The sequence below is a fragment of the Heterodontus francisci genome, chromosome 6, assembly GCF_036365525.1.
Source record: "Heterodontus francisci isolate sHetFra1 chromosome 6, sHetFra1.hap1, whole genome shotgun sequence".
NCBI classification, from domain to species: Eukaryota; Metazoa; Chordata; class Chondrichthyes; order Heterodontiformes; family Heterodontidae; genus Heterodontus; species Heterodontus francisci.
The window spans coordinates 118321607-118344373 of NC_090376.1; the positions used below are offsets into that span (position 1 = coordinate 118321607).

A 22767-nucleotide genomic window follows, 5' to 3' on the forward strand; every position below is an offset into this window, starting at 1 on the left:
CAGTTTACAAGGTGGCTTGCTTGACTCTGGACCAACAGAAGGGAAGTGATGGAGGAATTAGCAGCGACGAATGATGAATGTTGGAGCAAGCAGTGCTTTGTACAGTTCTCTACATTACAGCAGTGACTACACTTAAAAATGACTTCATTAACTAAAGCACTTTGGGACATCTTGTGGTTGTGAAAGTTACTATAGAAATGCAAGTCTTTATTTTTGAAAACACAATAGCTGAAATTATTAAACCCGATGGGAATTTATGGTATTTTTGTTCATCCATTTGAACTCTGTAATCTTTGATAATGCAGCACTCCTTCAGTACTGCCCCTCCAACTGTGCAGCTCTCCCTCAGTACTGCCCCTCCGACTGTGCAGCTCTCCCTCAGTACTGCCCCTCCGACTGTGCAGCTCTCCCTCAGTACTGCCCCTCCGACTGTGCAGCTCTCCCTCAGTACTGCCCCTCCGACTGTGCAGCTCTCCCTCAGTACTGCCCCTCCGACTGTGCAGCTCTCCCTCAGTACTGCCCCTCCGACTGTGCAGCTCTCCCTCAGTACTGCCCCTACGACTGTGCAGCTCTCCCTCAGTACTGCCCCTCCGACTGTGCAGCTCTCCCTCAGTACTGCCCCTCCGACTGTGCAGCTCTCCCTCAGTACTGCCCCTCCGACTCTGCAGCTGTCCCTCAGTACTGCCCCTCCGACTCTGCAGCTGTCCCTCAGTACTGCCCCTCCGACTGTGCAGCTCTCCCTCAGTACTGACCCTCCGACTGAGCAGCTCTCCTTCAGTACTGCCCCTTCGACTGTGCAGCTCTCCCTCAGTACTGCGCCTCCGACTGTGCAGCTCTCCCTCAGTACTGACCCTCCGACTGTGCTGCGCTCCCTCAGTACTGACCCTCCGACTGTGCAGCGCTCCCTCAGTGCTGGCCCTCCGACAGTGCAGCACTCCCTCAGTACTGGCCCTCCGACAGTGCAGCACTCCCTCTGTACGGATCCTCCGACTGTGCAGCCTCAATGATGGGCTCAATTCCTGGAGCGAGGCTTCAACTCTCAATTTAGTCAGTTATTTGTGTTTTTGATAACCAAGCTTTAGCTAGACACATTCTGGAACAGGAATTAACTAATCGTATAATGGAATGCTACTCAAGTTATACGACATGTTTTATTTATTTAGAGATACAGCACTGCAACAGGCCCTTCGGCCCACCGAGTCTGTGCCCACCAAGAACCACCCATTTATACTAACCCTACAGTAATCCCATATTCCCTACCACCTACCTACACTAGGGGCAATTTACAATGGCCAATTTACCTATCACCTGCAAGTCTTTGGCAGTGGGAGGAAACCGGAGCACCCGGCGAAAACCCATGAGGTCACAGGGAGAACTTGCAAACTCTGCACAGGCAGTACCCAGAATCGAACCCGGGTCCCTGGAGCTGTGAGGCTGCGGTGCTAACCACTGCGCCACTGTGACACAGTACTTTCTCAGCTGAGCACCCAAAGAATCCTGGTATAATTTACAATGGTGTAATTGATGCCCTTTTTGAAAGCATCACAACACAAGGTCCAAGAGCTGTGCTGCAAGGTGGCCTCAAATAGGAGGAAAGTAAGAACTACATTTATATAGTGCCTTTCATGACTTCAGGATCCCCAAAGCGCATTACAGTCCATGAAGTGCTTTTGAAGCATAATCACAGTTGTAATGTAGGAATGATGGCAGCTACTTTGTGCACAGCAATCTCCAGCAAACCGAAGCCTGATAATGGCCACGTAATCTGTTTGACATTTTTTTAATATTCATTCATGGGAAGAGTTTCGCTGGCCAGGCCAACATTTATTACCCTTCCCTAATTGCCCTTGAGAAAGTGGTGGTGAGCTGCCTTCTTGAACCGCTGCAGTCCATGTAGGGTAGGTACACCCACAGTGCTGTTAGGAAGGGAGTTCCAGGATTTTGACCCAGCAACAGTGAAGGAATGGCGATATAGTTCCAAGTCAGGATGGTGTGTGACTTGGAGGGGAACTTGCTGGTGATGGTGTTTCCATGCATCGGCTGCCCTTGTTCTTCTAGGTGGTAGAGGTCGCAGGTTTGGAAGGTACTGTCTAAGGAGCCTTGGTGAGTTGCTGCAGTGCATCTTGTAGATGGTACACACTGCTGCCACTGTGGGTCAGTGGTGGAGGGAGTGAATGTTGAAAGTGGTGGATGGGGTGCCAATCAAGCGGGCTGCTTTGTGCTGGATGGTGTTGAGCTTCTTGAGTGGTGTTGGAGCTGCACCCATCCAGGCAAGTGGAGAGTATTCCATCACATTCCTGACTTGTGCCTTGTAGATGGTGGACAGGCTTTGGGGAGTCAGGAGGTGAGTTACTCACTGCAGGATTCCTAGCCTCTGACCTTGCCTTTGACATTGGCATAGGGATAAATATTGACCAGGACACAGGGGCGAACTCCCCTTCTCTTCAAAATAATGCCATGGGATCGTTTACGTCCACCCGAGTGGGCCTCAGTTTAACATCTAAAGGTAAGGTTTCCTATTCTACTTTGACAACAAGTCAACAGGTCATTTCTAGTTAGAAGTTCAAATCACGTCAAACATGGGCAAGGAAACCTTCTACTGATTACCACCTACCACTGCCACTCGGCTGAAAAATCAGTGCTTCTTCATGTTGACCACCTCTTAGAAGAAGCACTGACCGTGGCAAGGGCACAGAATGTACTCTGGGTGGGGGACTTCACTACACCACTAGTGACCGAGCTGGCCAAGTCCTAAAGGACACAGCTGCTAGACTGGGTCTGCGGAAGGTGGTGAGGGAACCAACAAGAGGGAAAAACCTACTTGACTTCGTCCTCACCAATCTACCTGTCACAGATGCATCTGTCCATGACAGTATTGGTAGGATTGACCACCGCACAGTCCCTGTGGAGATGAAGTCCCATCTTCACATTGAGAATACCCTCCATCGTGTGTGTGGCACTACCACCGTGCTAAATGGGATAGATTTCGAACAGATCTAGCAACTCAAAACTAGGCATCCATGAGGTGCTGTGGGCCATCAGCAGCAGTAGAATTGTATTCAACCACAATCTGTATCCTCACGGCCCAGCATATCCCCCACTCTACCATTACCATCAAGCCAGGGGACCAACCTTGCTTTAAAGAAGAGTGTAGGAGGGCATGCCAGGAGCAGCACCAGGCATACCTCAAAATGAGGTATCAGCCTGCTAATGCTACAACACAGGACTACTTGCGTGCCAAACAGCAGAAGCCGCATGCAATAGACAGAGCTGAGCGAGCCAACAACCAATGGATCAGATCTAAGCTCTGCAGTGCTGCCACATCCAGTTGTGAATGGTGGTGGATAATTAAACAACTAACAGGAGGAGGAGGCCCCACAAATATCCCCATCCTCACCGATGGGGGAGCCCAGCACATTGGTGCAAAAAACAAGGCTGAAGCATTTGCATCCATCTTCAGCCAGAAGTACTGAGTGGATGATCCATCTCTGCCTCCTCATGAGGTCCCCAGCATCACAGATGCCAGTCTTCAGCCAATCCAATTCACTCCACATGATGTCAAGAAACGGCTGAAGGCACTGGATACTGCAAAGGCTATGGGCCCTGACAACATTCGAGCAATAGTACTGACGATTTGTGCTCCAGAACTAGCCGCACCCCTAGCCAAGCTGTCCCAGTACAGCTACATCACTGGCATCTACCCAACAATGTGGAAAACTGCCCAGGTATATCTGGTGCACAAAAAGTAGGACAAATCCAACTTGGCCAATTATAGCCCCATCAATCTATTCCCGATCATCAGCAAAGTGATGGAAGGAGTTGTCGACACTGCTATCAAGCGGCACTTGCTCAGCAATAACCTGCTCAGTGACGCTCAGTTTGGGTTCCACCAGGGCCACACAGCTCCTGACTTTATTACAGCCTTGGTCTAAACATGGACAAAAGAGCTGAATTCCAGAGGTGAGGTGAGAGTGACTGCCCTTGACATCAAGGCAGCATTTGACCAAGTATGGCATCAAGGAGCCCCAGCAAAACTGGAGTCGATGGGAATCGGGGAAACCTGTCTGCTGGTGGGAGTCATACCTAGCGCAAAAGAAGGTGGTTGTGGTTGTTAGAGGTCAATCATCTCAGTCCCAGGACATTGCTGCAGGAGTTCCTCAGGGTAGTGTCCTCGGCCCAAACATCTTCAACTGCTTCACAAATGACCTTCCCTCCATCATAAGGTCAGAAGTGGGGATGTTCGCTGATGATTGCACAATGTTCAGCACCATTCACGACTCTTCAGATACTGAAGCAGTCCTGTCCATATGCAGCAAGATCTGGACAATATCCAGGCTTGGGCTGATAATTGGCAAGTAACATTTGTGCCACACAAGTGCCAGACAATGACCATCTCCAACAAGGGAGAATCAAACCATCTCCCGTTGACATTCGATGACATTACCATTGCTGAATCCCCCACTATCAACATCCTGGGGGTCACCATGGACCAGAAACTGAACTGGACCTGTCTCAAATACTGTGGCTACAAGAGCAGGTCAGAGGCTGGGAATTCTGCGAGTAACTCACCACCTGACTCACCAATGCCTGTCCACCATCTAGAAGGCACAAGTCAAGAGTGTGATGGAATACTCTCCACTTGTCTGGATGAGTGCAGCTCCAACAATACTCGAGAAGCTTGACACCATCCAGGACAAAGCAGCCCCCTTGATTGGCACCCCATCTACCACTTTCAACATTCACTCCCTCCACCACTGACACATCATGACAACAATATGTACTGTCTATAAGATGCATTGCAGCAGCTCACCAAGGCTCCTTCGATAGCACCTTCCAAACCCACGACCTCTACCACCTAGAAGCACAAGGGCAGCAGAAGCATGGGAACACCACCATCTGCAAGCTTCCCTCCAAGCCACACACCATTGTGACTTGGAACAATATCACCATAGCTCAGCACCACCACCTCAAGGACAATTAGGAATGGGCAATATTTGCTGGCATAGCCAGCAATGCCCACATCCCCCAAATGAATAAAAATGATCAGCTGGATGGTTTGGTGTTCCATTGCTCGAGGTCCTGTTGAAATACAGAGAGCTTTCAACTGGATAAACTGACTCCTGGAGCACCTGAATTGACAATTCTGACACAGAATTCTGCCAGAGGGTAGCGCAGCTGAAATATATTTTTGCAAAATATTAGTGTCAACATGTTCTATGTTGCTGGGAGTGGAGTTGAGACAAGTAGGTTAGTTTGCTTTCTCTTTTGTTGGCACAGCTGGCTGATTGCTCCGACTTTGTTCGCTGTCTTTGCACATCCTCCTCTTTGGCATTTTCCTAAACTGCTTTCTGGGCTTTTTAAACAGATATTGTCCTAAGTGTTGATTTATTGCTTTATAAATTTGATACGCGTATCATTGATCTTTGAGGCGATAGTGCAGATGATAATGGGCTTGTTTTCCAGGTTAGAAGCGGCCACACCCAGCTGATTACCTGCCTCATTTCTCTTTGTTTGTGCATTCAGACTTCACAGTGTGATGGCTGCATGCTAGATGTGCTATTTTAATGTTAATTGGTCATGGTGAATCAGAGGTTGAGCTTTTGTTGGGGGCGGGGTGATGGTGTTCGGATGTGGCGGGACGGCAGGGATGCATATGTTCGGTGACAGAACTTGTAAATGTGTCTCCGTTCCGCTTAGAGACAGTGTTGCAATTTTTGTTTGGTTCCTGAAAACGTTACTAAAATGCCCCTTATCTGCCATTGGATAAAGAAGTATTTAGCTGTTCTGCATAAATAAATCTTTGTGAAAAAACATTTTTTTGAATTCTCAGTCTAAAGGAAGTAACATCCAGTTGCTTGAATCACTCCGTTGGTCCCCGTTTGTTGGTCTGTCTCTCACAACCAGCAGTATTCTCTCAATTGAAAAATACGTTTTACATCAGTTTGTGAAGCTCATCCTCCAGCAAGTTTTCAAATCATATGGAGAAACAAACTCATGAATACTATTGTCGCTCAAGCAACAATACTCCACATTCTGCTCTGTGAAAAATAAATAAATCTTTAAACAATGATTGTTCTTGAATTCATTCAGCAAATCTAATTATTTTTTTCTTTTTTAAAATAATAGCCAAATAGTCTTCCTGGGAATATCTTCTGAAATTTATGGTCCTGTTTGCGTTTGTTATTTTGAAACTGAATAAGTGTAAAACTGTTATAGCCTGAGGAAAGACTGGTACAGAACTGAGCAATCCTATTCATGTATAATGGCAATTCTCCCAGCCTCAGACAGAATCACAGAAAGGATAGTTTTCCAAGCATTTAATCTTGCTATTCTGAAACGTGTGATTTTTAATCTCTGGTAGACTGTTAGAAATCTTACTTTGAGCCCAGGATATTTGGGTCTATGCAGTCGAAAAGGCAAACAAAGAGGAGTTTGGAAAAGAAAAATAGTTTTGAGAAATTTTTCTCTTTTGAAGTAGATCTTCATTACTTCTCATAGTTAGTGTTCTGATTTATTGCAGAGGATTTAATGCATCAGAAGCACCAGGATCATGTGCAATAAAGCGCGACGGTAGAATGTGATGAGTTCACGAATAGTCGTACTGTTTATAATTCATTGATGTTTGGTGTATTTTAATCTCCTGTAGCAGGACAATAAGTAGGGAAAAATCGGCTATTCCTGGAATACACTCAGCTCGTCCAGACTCTGATATATTCTTTCTTATTTTCCTTTCCTCTCACTTTTGTCTTTTATCTCTGGGTATGTTTCAGACACCGTTACACTCATCCTGCTGTGTAGTTCTCTGTTGCCCTTTTTGTTTTCTGCTCCCTCTGTGTGGCTGTCCTCCAATTTCCATCTGTCTTGCGGTATTTTTCTCTCTGTATGCCCTTTCCTATCCTGAGTGGTGTGAAACAGGGCTGTGTTCTCGCACCCACACTTTTTGGGATTTTCTTCTCCCTGCTGCTTTCACATGCGTTCAAATCCTCTGAAGAAGGAATTTTCCTCCACACAAGATCAGGGGGCAGGTTGTTCAACCTTGCCCGTCTAAGAGCGAAGTCCAAAGTACGGAAAGTCCTCATCAGAGAACTCCTCTTTGCTGACGATGCTGCTTTAACATCTCACACTGAAGAATGCCTGCAGAGTCTCATCGACAGGTTTGCGTCTGCCTGCAATGAATTTGGCCTAACCATCAGCCTCAAGAAAACGAACATCATGGGGCAGGATGTCAGAAATGCTCCATCCATCAATATTGGCGACCACGCTCTGGAAGTGGTTCAAGAGTTCACCTACCTAGGCTCAACTATCACCAGTAACCTGTCTCTAGATGCAGAAATCAACAAGCGCATGGGTAAGGCTTCCACTGCTATGTTCAGACTGGCCAAGAGAGTGTGGGAAAATGGCGCACTGACACAGAACACAAAAGTCCGAGTGTATCAGGCCTGTGTCCTCAGTACCTTGCCCTACGGCAGCGAGGCCTGGACAACGTATGCCAGCCAAGAGCGACGTCTCAATTCATTCCATCTTCGCTGCCTTCGGAGAATACTTGGCATCAGGTGGCAGGACTATATCTCCAACACAGAAGTCCTTGAAGCGGCCAACATCCCCAGCTTATACACACTACTGAGTCAGCGGCGCTTGAGATGGCTTGGCCATGTGAGCCGCATGGAAGATGGCAGGATCCCCAAAGACACATTGTACAGCGAGCTCGCCACTGGTATCAGACCCACCGGCCGTCCATGTCTCCGTTATAAAGACGTCTGCAAACGCGACATGAAATCGTGTGACATTGATCACAAGTCGTGGGAGTCAGTTGCCAGCATTCGCCAGAGCTGGCGGGCAGCCATAAAGACAGGGCTAAATTGTGGCGAGTCGAAGAGACTTAGTAGTTGGCAGGAAAAAAGACAGAGGCGCAAGGGGAGAGCCAACTGTGCAACAGCCCCAACAAACAAATTTCTCTGCAGCACCTGTGGAAGAGCCTGTTACTCCAGAATTGGCCTTTATAGCCACTCCAGGCGCTGCTTCACAAACCACTGACCACCTCCAGGCGTATCCATTGTCTCTCGAGATAAGGAGGCCCAAAAGAATGTCTTTCATTGTTTCTGTGCTTCTGTTACTGTTTCACCTGTACCCTTTACATTCATCAACAAACGAATAGGATACAGATTGTGGCAAACAATGTGGGGCTTTGGGCAAAGTGCATCATGAACATTGTGTGCTGTCCTGGTAACTAAGGCATTCAGATTTTGATAAAAGTGAGCAAATTGGTTATTAACCAGTAATTTTTTGTTGGGTAATGGAACCAAGGTGGGTCGATGGAGTTAAAATACAGATCAACCAGATTCAGAACCTGTCAACTTGAGCCAGTCAGTATGGTTAGCATAACAGATACAACTTCTTTGACCGTTTTCAGTGTTTATCCTATGGGTGTGTGTGTGAAGCCTCTAATGTCTAATACAACAGATGTGCACCAGATGTCTGGCTTTTTAAACTCTCTATAGCAAGGAACTTTTAAGATAAAATGGATAGATTTATTTGTACATTTAACACAGGTGAGTAAGGGCGTATTGACGTATTAAAGTACATTTGGTTCTTTAACCCTCCCCCCGCACTCAACTTTTATTCATCAATTTTGCCCTGAAGCAATGTGCTAACTTCAATAAATTTCTAGTCTTGTTGCACAAACTCCAGTCTAGGACAGGCGGGATAAACTTAATTCTGTTCACTGAAAATGTGAATGAATAATGGCTGGAGAAAGTGGCACATGTTGATGTCTTCCTGATCTTCAGCCTGCTTTGGTTTCCTTTAGTAGCATCTCTTAGTCATGTGGCATAATTATTAGGCTGCAGGGTGGAATAAAAGTGACCCCTTTAATTGTTGTCACTCTTGGACAATGCTAAAGTTTAGTTGGAGCATCAAATTAGAAGTCTTTTTAAATGTGCAGCAATCACATTCAGCAAAGCTTTGAATAATTTTTGCTCCAGCATGTTTCCAATTTATTACTGAACAATACGCACAGACATCTGTAATCTTATCAGTTAATGTTTTTATAGAAAAACTGGGGGATTAGTTGAGTGTTCCTCATTTTTCCACATATTCATTGTTACCTGAAGTCAAATAAAGTAACAGAAATTTGTCAGCTTTGAGTGCTGAACAGATTTCTAAAAGTGATTATTTTTAAATAGAAAGTTGAATTGCCTCAGTCAAGTTGAGGTCATAAATATCATTGATGGGGTAAGATAAGGAAGGTGGGAGGATGAACGTAAACACTGGCACAAACGAGTCGGGCCAAATGACATTCTATGTAACTCTCAGCCACCCCGGTCTCTCTCTCTCTCTGTGCTCCCTGTACCATCATCCTTCCACTGATCTTCTCATGCTTGCAAGTCTCCTCCTGCTTGCCTTTCTGTGTGCGGCATCTCCCTCCACTGCCCTAAACACAGGGGTGATAGTGATTTTTGGCATTCTTGCCAGAGTGCGAGAAACCACTCCACAAATGGAGCTTTAAAAAACCCACTAAATTGGTTTGCAATTTTCCTTCCAGTTTAATATTAAGTAATTGTGCATTGTGATGTTTGGAGATTTTAACTTCCTCAAATCTGTCCCTTGAAAATTGCAACCACATTGAAAGCTCATTTGGATGATACCAGGAGTAAGAGGTTGTAGTTGGGAAGAAAGTTTGGACAACTGGGGCTTTTTTCCACTGGCGAAGGGATCTAATAGAAAATTATAATAAAATATAATAGAAAATCTAAAAATTTTGAAAGGATAAATAGTGAAGGATGTTTGGTGTTTTCCACTGGTTGGTGAATCATGAACAAGGGAAACTCACTGAAGATCATCTAGATTAACAAACCGGGTAGTTAGAAGTCATATTTTCACATCAATGGTTCCTGGAACATGGAATACAAGGGGCAATTGAGAGACTGTAACATCATTTACAGGGGAATTGAGTCAGTACATTTATTTATTTAGAGATACAGCACTGAAACAGGCCCTTCGGCCCACCAAGTCTGTGCCGACCAGGAACCACCCATTTATACTAATCCTACACTATTTCCATATTCCCTACTACCTACCTACACTAGGGGCAATTTACAATGGCCAATTTACCTAACAAGTCTTTGGCTGTGGGAGGAAACCCACGCGGTCACAGGGAGAACTTGCAAACTCCACACAGGCAGTACCCAGAATCGAACCCGGGTCCCTGGAGCTGTGAGGCTGCGGTGCTAACCACTGCACCACTGTGCCACCCATATGAAAAGGAAGAATATAAAAGGATAAGGAGAGTGGTAATAGTTGACATACTGAGTTGACAGCTAGCTCCGGCATGGGCTCGTTGGGCTGAATGGCTGCCTCCTTTAGATTCTATGGCCAGTTTTTGTTTTTTTCCTTATTCCTCAATGAGCAGTCCTAGCTAATTAATCCCATGTTTATTAATGGTAGCAGTGATTAGAAGTTAAGCTAGCCATGTGTTAAGTATACAGAGCACTGGGTAACCTTGCTATTGCTTTCCCGACTCTGGCATTTTCTTTAGCATATTTATTCTTGTTCTGTTTCCAGGTACCGGCAGCAGACCGATCTTCAGCCACCCTTCGCAGTGTCACTGAGCAGCTGGTGGGTTTTCGGCAGGAAGTAAGGAAGTATGCCCTGGCAGAGAATGACCAGGAGCTGGCGTCAAGTGAAGGCAGAGCGCTGTCCAAGGAAGAGAAAGAGCAGCTGAGGGAAAGACGCAAGCGGCTGCTAAGTGAGCGGCAGCCTCTCCTGCAGGCCTGTGACTCACTTCGGCAGGATCTCAGTGCCATAGGAATAAACATAAAGGTTGGTGGGAGATGCGTGACCACAGGAGAGAAACATCCACAAAAGGACGCATACGCCAACACATTCGCTGCTCCATTGGGCCTGGGGTATATGTCCTGGTGTAACTTCTACACACAGCTGCCCCCAGCGCTTTCCACATTTGCCATCAATGACATCCCTTGAGGAGAGGATGAAACCAGAAATTAAATAACTCCCCCTAAAACTTAAGTTGATAGAATTTAACCCTTTTAGCCCCTTTTCTTTTTGAGAGCAGGTTGCATGGACTCAGCTTGTGTTCCCTAGAGTTTAGAAGATTAAGTGGTGATCTAATTTACGATGTGTTACCACATATAAATACCGTGGCTACAAGAGCAGGTCAGAGGCTAGGAATCCTGCGGTGAGTAACTCACCTCCTGACTCCCCAAAGCCTGTCCACAATCTACAAGGCACAAGTCAGGAGTGTGATGGAATACTCTCCACTTGCCTGGATGGGTGCAGCTCCAACAACACTCAAGAAGCTCGACACCATCCAGGACAAAGCAGCCCATTTGATTGGCACCCCATCTACAAACATTCACTCCCTCCACCACCACCGCACAGTGGTAGCAGTGTGTATCATCTACAAGATGCATTGCAGCAATGCACCAAGGCTCCTTAGACAGCACCTTCCAAACCCACGACCTCTACCAACTAGAAGGACGAGGGCAGCAAATGCATGGGAACACCACCACCTGCAAGTTCCCCTCCAAGTCACACACCATCCTGACTTGGGTTCCTTCACTGTCGCTGGGTCAAAATCCTGGAACTCCCTTCCTAACAGCACTGTGGGTGTACCTACCCCACATGGACTGCAGCGGTTCAAGAAGGCAGCTCACCACCACCTTCTCAAGGGCAATTAGGGATGGGCAATAAATGCTGGCCTGGCCAGCAACGCCCACATTCCATGAATGAATAAAAAAAAAGTGAGCAAGGTGTCTGGGGGTCTTTTGCTGTCTTCACCTGGTCTTATTGTAACAGAGTTAAAGTTTAAACACACTGTATTTTGAGCTCCCTTTTTCGTGAATTTGTGTTCACAGTTTCCAATTATCAGGCAAATAACTGAGCACAAACAGGCTTTCTTTGGTTTAAAGCAGAAAGAGGAAATTTATTAAACCTTAAACTTAACTCTAATACTGTTCACGCCTGCAGATATACGACGTGTTCACGCTAGCATGCACGCGCGATATAAACATGCAGGATAGGGACAGAAAAGAGTAGAAGAAGAGATAAGTAGAACAGTTTGAGGCAATATCTTGTTATTGTTTCTCGAGCTTGCTGTAGTCCTTGATTGAAGTTATATTCTTGCGTATCGTTGGGGCCCAGTAATCATCTTAAAACTTTGTTCACGTGGCAAACCTTTCTCTCGTTGAGTTTCATGTGTCTTCAATGGATCCAGTTCCCTGAGAGTGGCGCAGTGGTTAGCACCGCAGCCTCACAGCTCCAGCGACCCGGGTTCAATTCTGGGTACTGCCTGTGTGGAGTTTGCAAGTTCTCCCTGTGTCTGCGTGGGTTTTCTCCGGGTGCTCCGGTTTCCTCCCACATGCCAAAGACTTGCTGGTTGATAGGTTAATTGGCCTTTATAAATCGCCCCTCGTATAGGTATGTGGTAGGGAAATATAGGGACAGGTGGGGATGTGGTAGGAATGTGGAATTAGTGTAGGATTAGTATAAAATGGGTGGTTGATGGTCGGCACAGACTCGGTGGGCCGAAGGGCCTGTTTCAGTGCTGTATCACTAAAACTAAAAAAAACTAAAAACTAAGATAGGCAGGCAGGATATGTTCTTGCTTCAGTTCCAGGAGCACGGCATTCTGCCTGGTAATTCATTTGGGAGTACAAATTCAAAAAGCTCCCAGGGTGCTCAGCAGGTTAGTCAGTTCCTTATATGGAACAGTCTCTTCACATCCCTTGTTGGAAGCTCAAATTTCTCTGTCACAGCCAGCTAGCCATGTGACTAAAACTAGTCTGACCACTTCTGTATATTGGAGGAACACTGCTGGAACCCCATTGTTTCAACATTGTCCGTTACCATGGAAATGTCTTTCCAGTCAGAGATTGCAATTTTTAAAGTTTTAATGATCATGTGGCGAAATAATGTGAGCCTCAGTCTTGGCAGGTGGGGGTTTGCCTGATAGATGATTAAAGGAGTTGATAGGGTAGATAGAGAGAAACTATTTCCTCTGGTCAGGGGAGTCCAGAACGAGAGGGCATAAACGTAAAATTAGAGCCAGGCTGTTCATGGGTGATGACAGGAAGCACTTCTTCACACAAAGGGGAGTGGAAATCTGGAACTCTCTTCCCCGCCCCCCCACCCAAAACGATATTGAAGCTAGAGGTTAATTGAAAATGTCAAAACTGTGTTGTTAGATTTTTGTTAACCAAAAGTATTAAGGGATATGGGGCAAAGATGGAATTATGGAGTTGGGTCACAGATCAGCCATTAAGTAATTGAATGGAAGAACAGGCTCGAGGGGTTAATGGCCAGCCTCCTCCTGTTTCAGTGTTCCTGTGACAACTTGTGTTAAACAGCTCCTTAAATGAATCAAAATAACTCTAAATCCTTCACACAGGAGGAAGATGTCTGGGAAGTAAAGCCTGGCTCCCTGACCCGAACCCGACTAGACCAGACTACGTTTCGGGTACGGGTCGGGTCGAAATTCCAAGTCCAGCATTCGGGCTCAGCTTGGCTCGGGCTGGACACTGCTTCCAAGAAGTCACGGGATCAGGCTTAGCCGTGATTCCCCACAATTCCAACGGCACGAATAGCCTGCTTCCGGAATGGATGAAGCATATATGTGTCGGATCGGGTCGGGCACGAAAAAATATTAAAGGGCTCGAGCTTGGGTCGGGTTCGGGTTGACTGTGGTCGGGTCGGGCCCAGGTCGGGTTTTAAGTTTATACCCAAGCCAGGCTTTACTGGGAAGTAGAGGAGACAGACAGACAGACAAAATGATTTAAATGAGAGTTTAGTTGTGGCAACGTATGTCAGCCAAGAGCGACGTCTCAATTCATTCCATCTTCGCTGCCTCTGGAGAATCCTTGGAATCAGGTGGCAGGACCATATCTCCAACAGAAGTCCTCGAGGCGGCCAACATCCCCAGCATATACACCCTACTGAGCCAGCGGCGCTTGAGATGGCTTGGCCATGTGAGCTACATGGAAGATTGCAGGATCACCAAGGACACATTGTACAGCGACTGGTATCAGACCCACCGGCCGTCCATGTCTCCACTTTAAAGACGTCTGCAAACGCGATATGAAGTCCTGTGACATTGATCACAAGTCGCCAGAGCTGGTGGGCAGCCATAAAGGCGGGGCTGAAGTGTGGCGAGTCGAACAGACTTAGCAATTGGCAGGAAAAAGACAGAAGCGCAAGGGGAGAGCCAACTGTGTAACAGCCCTGACAACCAATTTTATCTGCAGCACCTGTGGAAGAGCCTGTCACTCTAGAATTGACCTTTATAGCCACTCCAGGTGCTGCTTCACAAACCACTGACCACCTCCAGACGCTTGCCCATTGTCTCTTGAGACAAGGAGGCCAAAGAAGAAGAAGTAGTAGTGGTTGTGCCACAGTGCAATGACATTTTACATGCAGTACAATGTACGAAGTATTCATGGTGTTCAGTAATTAACGGGTCACAGTGTCTTAATACACAATGCACAGGCACTTCCAGCAAGGGACCAACATTGTATGTTGCTCACTGTTTTCGTGTAATACCAAACTTTACATTTCTCACAACTGTTTGTCCCAGAAAGGTCCAACTATTGTAGCCTTGTACTGAACAGGCTGTGTCTGCCCTCTGCTGCCCAAAGTAGGGATTGCACCACTGCAGTGCTACATTGCAACTAGCAGCACCACTGTTCACCAGCAAAAATGTCCTTATTGAAATAGAGCTTTCTAGAGCAACATTCAGTCTTCCTTTGGGCTCCTTGGTCATGGCTGCATTAGATGCTTAGATTTATTTAACTTTAGTGTGACTGGGACTCTTTCAGAAAAGCTTTAATACTCATTGAAAATTGCATTAATTTTGAGAAGGAGATGTCTTTCCATCTTTGTCCATTGTTTCCCTTTAATAATGAAACAAAATGCAGAATACCACATAAAAAGTAATTTTCACACAGTTTGGAGAATAAGTAAATCATTTTTTAAAAGGGCTAATAGAAGCAGTTTTAAACAACTAATGACTTGTGATTGCTATCCGAAAGTTCAATCATAAAAAAAATGAGAGACTTGTATTTCTGTCGTGCCTTTCATCACCTCAGGACATCCCAAAGCACTTTGCAACCAATGAAGTACTTTTGAATTGCAGTCACTCTTGTAATGTTGAAAACGCAGCAGCCAATTTGGTGCACAGCAAGCTCCCATACATAGCAATATGATCAGATAATCTGTTTTTGTGATGTTGGTTGAGGGATAAATATTGGCCTCTTCAAAATATTGCCATGGGATCTTTTACATCTACTTGAGAGGGTAGATGGGGCCTCGGTTTAACGACTCATCCGAAAGGCAGCACCTCTGATTGTGTAGCACTCCCTCAGTACGGCACTGGAGTGTCAGCCTGGATTTTTGTGCTCCAGTCCTGGAGTGAAACTTGAATCCAGAACCTTCTGACTCAGATGAGGTGCTACCCACTGAGCAGTGGCTGATGCACAGAATCAAATTGAACATCAAAGTTTTTCTTTTATCTTGTGCAGAAGTACTTAACTTTTCAATGTCTTTTTAAGAATATGATGCTGTTAAATTTTGTGTTTAAATCTACTGTATCTGAGATATTCACTATATCTCCATGTTAAAGAATTCTGTTTTAAATTTCTAGTGTATTTCAGGCTGATGTTGGAGTGGTTACACAGATATGAAGGTAAAAGTATTAATTCAAGTTTGGCAGGGCTGAGATTTCCAGAGATTCATAACAATAGAGCGGTTTCTCTGGTGCTGATAGTCCTGGGGAGGAACCACTGCCATTTAAAGAGAATACATAACTATGAAACAAGTATCAGTAATGGAGACAATATGACATAATCAATATTGCTCATCAAAATATATATATATTTTTAAAGAACATGAGTGAAATCTGAATAGGCCGTAAAATAGGCTGCATTTTGTTGCCCGATCTATACTTCACTTGGTTCATTGGGGTAATGATGAATCAGTTACCCTTAATCACAACCAGAAACACATCTTTACTCCCTTCAAAATTACAGATATTTACAGCACAGAAACAGACTATTCAGCACAATTGGTCTGTGCAGTGTTTATGCTCCACATGAGCCTCCTCCCTCCCTCTTCATCTCACCCCATCAACATGTCCTTCTATTCCTTTCTCCCTCGTGTGTTTACCTAGCTTCCTCTTAAATGTATCTATACTATTCACCTCAACTACTCCTTGCGGTAGTGAGTTCCACGTTCATAGAGTCATTATGGCACACAAGCTATTCGGCCCAGCTTTCTGTAGAGCATTCCAGTCAGTCCCATTCCCCTGCTCTGTCCCCCATAACCCTACAAGATTATTTCCCTCATCCAATTTCCTTTTGAAATCATTGATCATCTCCACTTCAACCGCTCACATAGGCAGAGTGTTCCAGGTCATTACCACTCACTGCGTAGAAAGGTTCTTCCCCACATCCCCCCTGTATCTCCCATGGAGTATAAAAATAGGGAAGTCTTGCTACAACTGTACAGGGCGTTGGTGAGACTGCACCTGGAGTACTGTGTACAGTTTTGGTCTCCTTATTTAAGGAGGGATATACTTGCATTGGAAGCAGTTCAGATAAGTTTCACTAGGCTGATTCCTGGAATGAGGGGGTTGTCTTATGAGGAAAGGTTGGGCCCTAACTCACTGGAGTTTAGAAGAATGAGAAGTGATCTTATTGAAACATAAAAGTTTCTGAGGGGACTTGACAGGGTAGATGCTGAGAGGATGTTTCCCCTCATGGGGGAATATAGAACTTGGGGCACAGTTTTAAAAATAAGGGGTCTCCCATTTAAGATGGAGATGAAGAGGAATTTCTTTTCTGAGGTTGTTGATCTTTGGAATTCTGTTCCCCAGAGAGCAGTGGAGGCTGGGTCATTGAATATTTTCAAGGCTGAGTTGGACAGATTTTGATCTACAAGGGAGTCGAGGGTTACGTGGGGCAGGAAGGAAAGTGGAGTTAAGGCCACAATCAGATCAGCCATGACCTTATTGAATGGCGGAGCAGGCTCGAGGGGCCGAATGGCCTACTTCTCCTATTTCTTATCTTATTATCTAGTTCACCCCTCAATCTCTTTTCTCAAGAAACGAACCATAGCCTGATAGTTATGATCTCTTAGTTCTGCTATCATTCTAGTAAATCTTTTTTCACACCTCCTTCAAGTGCATCTATAACTTTTTTATCATTATGGAGACCAGAACCGTGCTCCACGTATGGTCTAACCAATGTTCTATACAAGTTTGACTGTAGAAATTAACCCCAGTTTGTTTGCTTTTTTTGTATGGCATTATTAACCTGTGTTTGTACTTTGTATGTCTGGTACACCCAGATTCCTCTGTGCCTGCACCCCATATTGACACTTACTTTCCCAGGAGTACGTGGCCTCCTTATTCTTCCTACAATGTATTACCTCACATTAATTAATTTCTACAAGGGCTTTGTTTGCTGACAGTGCAACCACTAGGTGGTGCAGTACTAGCATATGTGCAAATGCAGCCTCTTCCACTGAAAAGTTACTGTCTGTGATGTTCAGGCAGCTGCCAGGATTAAAGAAGGCACTGCTCAATTTATCACAGAAAAACAAATTCGACCCGAAAGTCCTCCCAATGGCTGCCATCGTTGCCTCCATCCCACTCCCAACAGTCCCCTGCTCCCTCCTGCCATTACGCTCCCCTTTGCCGTTCCCTCCTGCGCCCGTCTTCTCGCCGCTCGCTCATCGCTGCCTTCCCTTAGCCACTTGCTCTGGCCTTGCTGCTCTTCCCCACCCTACCACCCCCCACCCCCCCCCCCGCCGCCTCCGACCAGTCGCTCCCCACTCCTCCATTGCATCCATTGCATTTTCTTTAGCGAACTGTAACATCCAGATATCCTGCAGCTCTGCTACTAATTGTAGGTTCCACACAGCATCTTCTGTTGCTGATTAAATGTTTGCCTGTATGCTTCTGACGTTAAGTCACAAGCTGTAAAAATAACAAAGATTTACAATGAGTTTGTACTATTCAGTCCACTCATGAAAATGCCTTGAGCTAAGGGGTGATGCAAGTAGTTCCAGCCAAGTTCTCTGTTCCACTTATGATAGCAGGCTACTAACATGCACACGCCTAAACTATCGCCCCTGAAAACATCGAGTTTCAGGCTGGCTGTAACAAAATTCTCCTGTGTCAAGTTACAAATTAGAGGAACCTTACCCCCTCTGATTCACCTCGTTCACCATACATTTTTCCCTCCAGGCTGTGCTCCTCTTTCTCCTATCTTGTCTCTTTCCTCCACTACCAACTCGTACCAGCCACAAGTCTCTACTGATGATTTTTCCCATCCTCTACTAATTTCTGATGCTCCCCTTTTTAGTATTCAGCATGAATGACTGCTGCCAAAGTAGGCTTGCATCCCTTGCAAACTAGTGTGTGTCTCTATCCAATATCCAGATAAACTGTGTGAATTCCCCAGTATGCACCAAAGAGAAGGACTTGGTGGATGATGAGTCTAGGGAAGGGAGTGTAGATAGTCTGGTTCATGTCAATATCAAAAAGGAGATGGTGTTGGGCGTCTTGAAAAACTTTAAGGTAGATAAGTCCCCACGGTCTTTTGGGATCTACCCCAGAACACTGAGGGAGGCAAGGGAGGAAATTGCTGGGGCCTTAACAGAAATATTTGTATCCTCATTGGCTACAGGTGAGGTCCCAGAGGACTGGAGAATAGCCAGTGTTGTTCCTTTGTTTAAGAAGGGTAGCAAGGATAATCCAGGAAATTACAGGCTGGTGAGCCTTACGTCAGTGGTAGGGAAATTATTGGAGAGGATTCTTCGGGACAGGATTTACTCCCATTTGGAAACAAATGGACTTATTAGCGAGAGGCAGCATGGTTTTGTGAAGGGGAGGTCGTGTCTCACTAACTTGATTGAGTTTTTTGAGGAAGTGACGAAGATGATTGATGAAGGAAGGGCAGTGGATGTTGTCCACATGGACTTCAGTAAAGCCTTTGACAAGGTCCCTCATGGCAGACTGGTACAAAAGGTGAAGTCACACGGGATCAGAGGTGAGCTGGCAAGATGGATATAGAACTGGCTCGGTCATAGAAGACAGAGGGTAGCAGTGGAAGGGTGCTTTTCTGAATGGAGGGATGTGACTAGTGGTATTCTGCAGAAATCAGTGCTGGGACCTTTGCTGTTTGTAGTATATATAAATGATTTGGAGGAAAATGTAGCTGGTCTGATTAGTAAGTTTGCGGACGACACAAAGGTTGGTGGAGTTGCGGATAGTGATGAGGATTGTCAGAGGATACAGCAGGATATAGATCGGTTGGAGACATGGGTGGAGAAATGGCAGATGGAGTGTAATCCAGACAAATGTGAGGTAATGCATTTTGGAAGATCTAATACAGGTGGGAAGTATACAGTAAATGGCAGAACCCTTAGGAGTATGGACAGGCAGAGAGATCTGGGCGTACTGGTCCACAGATCACTGAAAGTGGCAACGCAAGTGGATAAGGTAGTCAAGAAGGCAGACGGCATGCTTGCCTTCATCGGTCGGGGCATAGAGTGTAAAAATTGGCAAGTCGTGTTGCAGCTGTACAGAACCTTAGTTAGACCACAGTTGGAATATTGCGCACAATTCTGGTCGCCACACTACCAAAAGGACATGGAGGCTTTGCAGAGGGTACAGAGGAGATTTACCAGGATGTTGCCTGGTCTGGAGGGCATTAGTTATGAGGAGAGGTTGGATAAACTCGGATTGTTTTCACTGGAACGACGGAGGTGGAGGAGCGACATGATAGAGGTTTACAATGTTACGAGCGGCATGGACAGAGTGGATAGTCAGAAGCTTTTTCCCATGGTGGAAGAGTCAGTTACTAGGGAACATAGGTTTAAGGTGCGAGGTGCAAAGTTTAGAGGGGATGTGCGAGGCAAGTTCTTTACACAGGTGGTGGTGAGTGTCTGGAACTTTCTGGCGGGGGAGGTGGTGGAAGCAGGTATGATAGCGATGTTTAAGAGGCATCTTGACAAATACATAAATAGGATGGGAAAAGAGGGATACGGACCGCGGAAGTGCAGTAGGTTTTAGTTTAGACAGGCATCAAGATCGGCGCAGGCTTGGAGGGCCGAATGGCCTGTTCCTGTGCTGTACTGTTCTTTGTGCGCTAGCACAGTTAGAGCAAGCTCAGGCTCTGCTCACCTCGAACTAACTCAGGTACATCATTTAACAACCTTTTGAAGATATACTGAAACCGAGCCTTTGACAGCTGCATCTCGCATAACTATATTAGATCAGCAACCATTCACAAGGCAGTTACACTGGATGTTTGTCCCCACTAATAAATGTGTCATTATGACAGTTTAAAACACATCTCAATGTGACCAAATTCAACACATTAACATCTAAAGCAGAAAGACTTCTAAGGAACTATTCATCTCGAGTGACCGTATGATGTATGTCGAAATAAAGGTGTGTCTTTGGTTCAGTGGCTCTGGTTACTCCTTTAAACAGACTCCGCCTGGCTTATTTTGCACAACAGCAACTTGCATTTATACAGCCCCTTTAATGTAGCAAAACGTGCCAAGGCACGTTGCAGGAGCACTACACAAGAACACAACAAATAGGAGCAGAAGTAGACCATGTGGTCCATAGAGCCTGCTCCGCCATTCAATACGATCATGGCTGATCTTGGGCTTCAATTCCACTTTCCTGCCCGCTCCTCATATCCCTTGATTCCCTGCGAGACCAAAAATCTATCTATCCCAGCCTTAAATGTATTCAATAATGGAGCATCCACAACCCTCTGGGGTAGGGAATTCCACAGATTCACAACCCTTTGAGTGAAGTAATTTCTCTTCATCTTAGTCCTGAATGATTGTCCCCTTATCCTGAGACTGTGTCCCCGTGTTCTCGATTTCCAAACAAAATTTGACACCCAGGTGCATAAGACCAGGTGACCAAAAGCTCGGTCAGTGAGCTAGGTTTTAAGGAGTAACTTAAGGAGAGAGAGAGGCAGAAATAGTGATATTTAGAGAGGGAATTTCAAAGCTTAGGACTCTGGCAGCTGAACATTGGAATTTGTGAGTTTGCCTGAACTGCCTAGTTGGTCATTGTGTAACCTGAGCTGTAACAAGGGGACTCCCTTGAGAGCTGAACAACCTATTGCCTCTCCTATATGAGGCCTCACTGCAGTTGTACATTTTTTAAGTAGATGCACAAATCCTGAAGTTGCTTTATTTTACAAACAGCAAGGGAATTTACAAAGGAACAGATATAATCAAATCACACCGTACTCCATTTCAAACCCATTCTTCATCAATTAGAAAAAATAGTACACCACACCACCTTTCCCAGGTCAGCATTTTGGCCAATGGTCCAAATGATACATCCTGTGCAAAGTGGTCATAAATGGTGACGTTTTCCATTGGCTGAATTGACATGCCACAGTGGGATGAAGGGTTAGACCTGGTTCCATCTACCCAGTGCAGCAGAGAATAAAGATGTGTTGGAAAAAAACTGAAGATTTCTAGTGAAGAGTTTGAAACAATGATTTTTGCAGGGTTAATTTTGCATCATTTGATGTGTTACAATTCTTCAAAATCTGTGCAAACCTATATTTTGCTTTTTATAGGATCGAGGGGCGATTTCATCGTGGGAGCAAACAGAGCAATTTACCAAAGAAAACAAACATGAAGCCTGATCATTCAACTTACAGATACCAATATTGGGATATTAGGAAACCCATTGATTAGTCATGGAGAAGTATGTTATCTTTGGGTATAATTGTTTGTCGGTATCACAAATTGAAGGAGTCCAGTATTAGCTACAGTGGAATGCTGGACTGTGAGACAGAGGAGCCAAGTTCAGAGTTCGAGTCCCAGCCTGGACTGGCGCAGCAGATCTCTCTGTGCTAGTGTCTGGCTAGACTATTAGTGATGTGCAGTGCCTGTGCTGCCTCTCCTGTGGGTCATGTCTGTCAATGTCAGTTCCTAGCAGGGAGCACATCGCTTATCAATCACCGTTACACCAAGTACAAGTGAGAAAAACTGAGACACCATTCTAGGCAAAGGATGAATTATGATCAACACGGAGTTAAAAATCATAGTAATCAAAGTGGATTGTAATTAGCTAGATAACACCTTGTTAATTGATCATGCTGTATTTTTTTCTTGTACATCAATTTAAAAAAAATGGATTCTTGGTGTATTTGACAAGTTGTGAAAAGTTTTGAAGGTGAGTTTGCATTTGCATGCAGTAACAACTCAACACATTCTCAGACTTTTCCAGATTGATCCAAAGGCTGCAATTCAAACAGGGCGGCACAGTGGCGCAGTGGTTAGCACTGCAGCCTCACAGCTCCAGGGACCCGGGTTCGATTCCGGGTACTGCCTGTGTGGAGTTTGCAAGTTCTCCCTGTGTCTGCGTGGGTTTTCTCCGGGTGCTCCGGTTTCCTCCCACAAGCCAAAAGACTTGCAGGTTGATAGGTAAATTGGCCATTATAAATTGTCACTAGTATAGGTAGGTGGTAGGGAAATGTAGGGACAGGTGGGGATGTTTGGTAGGAATATGGGATTAGTGTAGGATTAGTATAAATGGGTGGTTGATGTTCGGCACAGACTCGGTGGGCCGAAGGGCCTGTTTCAGTGCTGTATCTCTAATCTAATCTAGTTTGTTTCTGATGCGGAGGAGGGAGAACAGTGAGCATGGGGAGCCTGGGCTCAGACAGCTGAAGAACGTCACTATCTCAAAATAGCACCATCCATAAAATC

The 22767-nt window shown here is 45.4% G+C and overlaps 1 protein-coding gene across 4 annotated transcripts in view; it reads left to right on the plus strand.

Moving 5' to 3' along the window:
- cars2 (cysteinyl-tRNA synthetase 2, mitochondrial) overlaps positions 1-22212 on the plus strand; it is a 65450-nt gene extending 43238 nt beyond the window's left edge. For 3 of the 4 annotated variants that reach the window (XM_068034173.1, XM_068034175.1, XM_068034176.1), the window contains 2 exons: positions 10561-10818; positions 21630-22212. In XM_068034173.1, coding sequence (XP_067890274.1) covers positions 10561-10818; positions 21630-21698 — 327 coding nt within the window. In that variant the 3' untranslated portion in view covers positions 21699-22212. Of the gene's footprint in view, positions 1-10560; positions 10819-15652; positions 15695-21629 lie in introns of all 4 variants that reach the window. The other variant, XM_068034174.1, reaches the window with a different exon arrangement.
- The last annotated feature ends 555 nt before the right edge of the window (positions 22213-22767 follow it).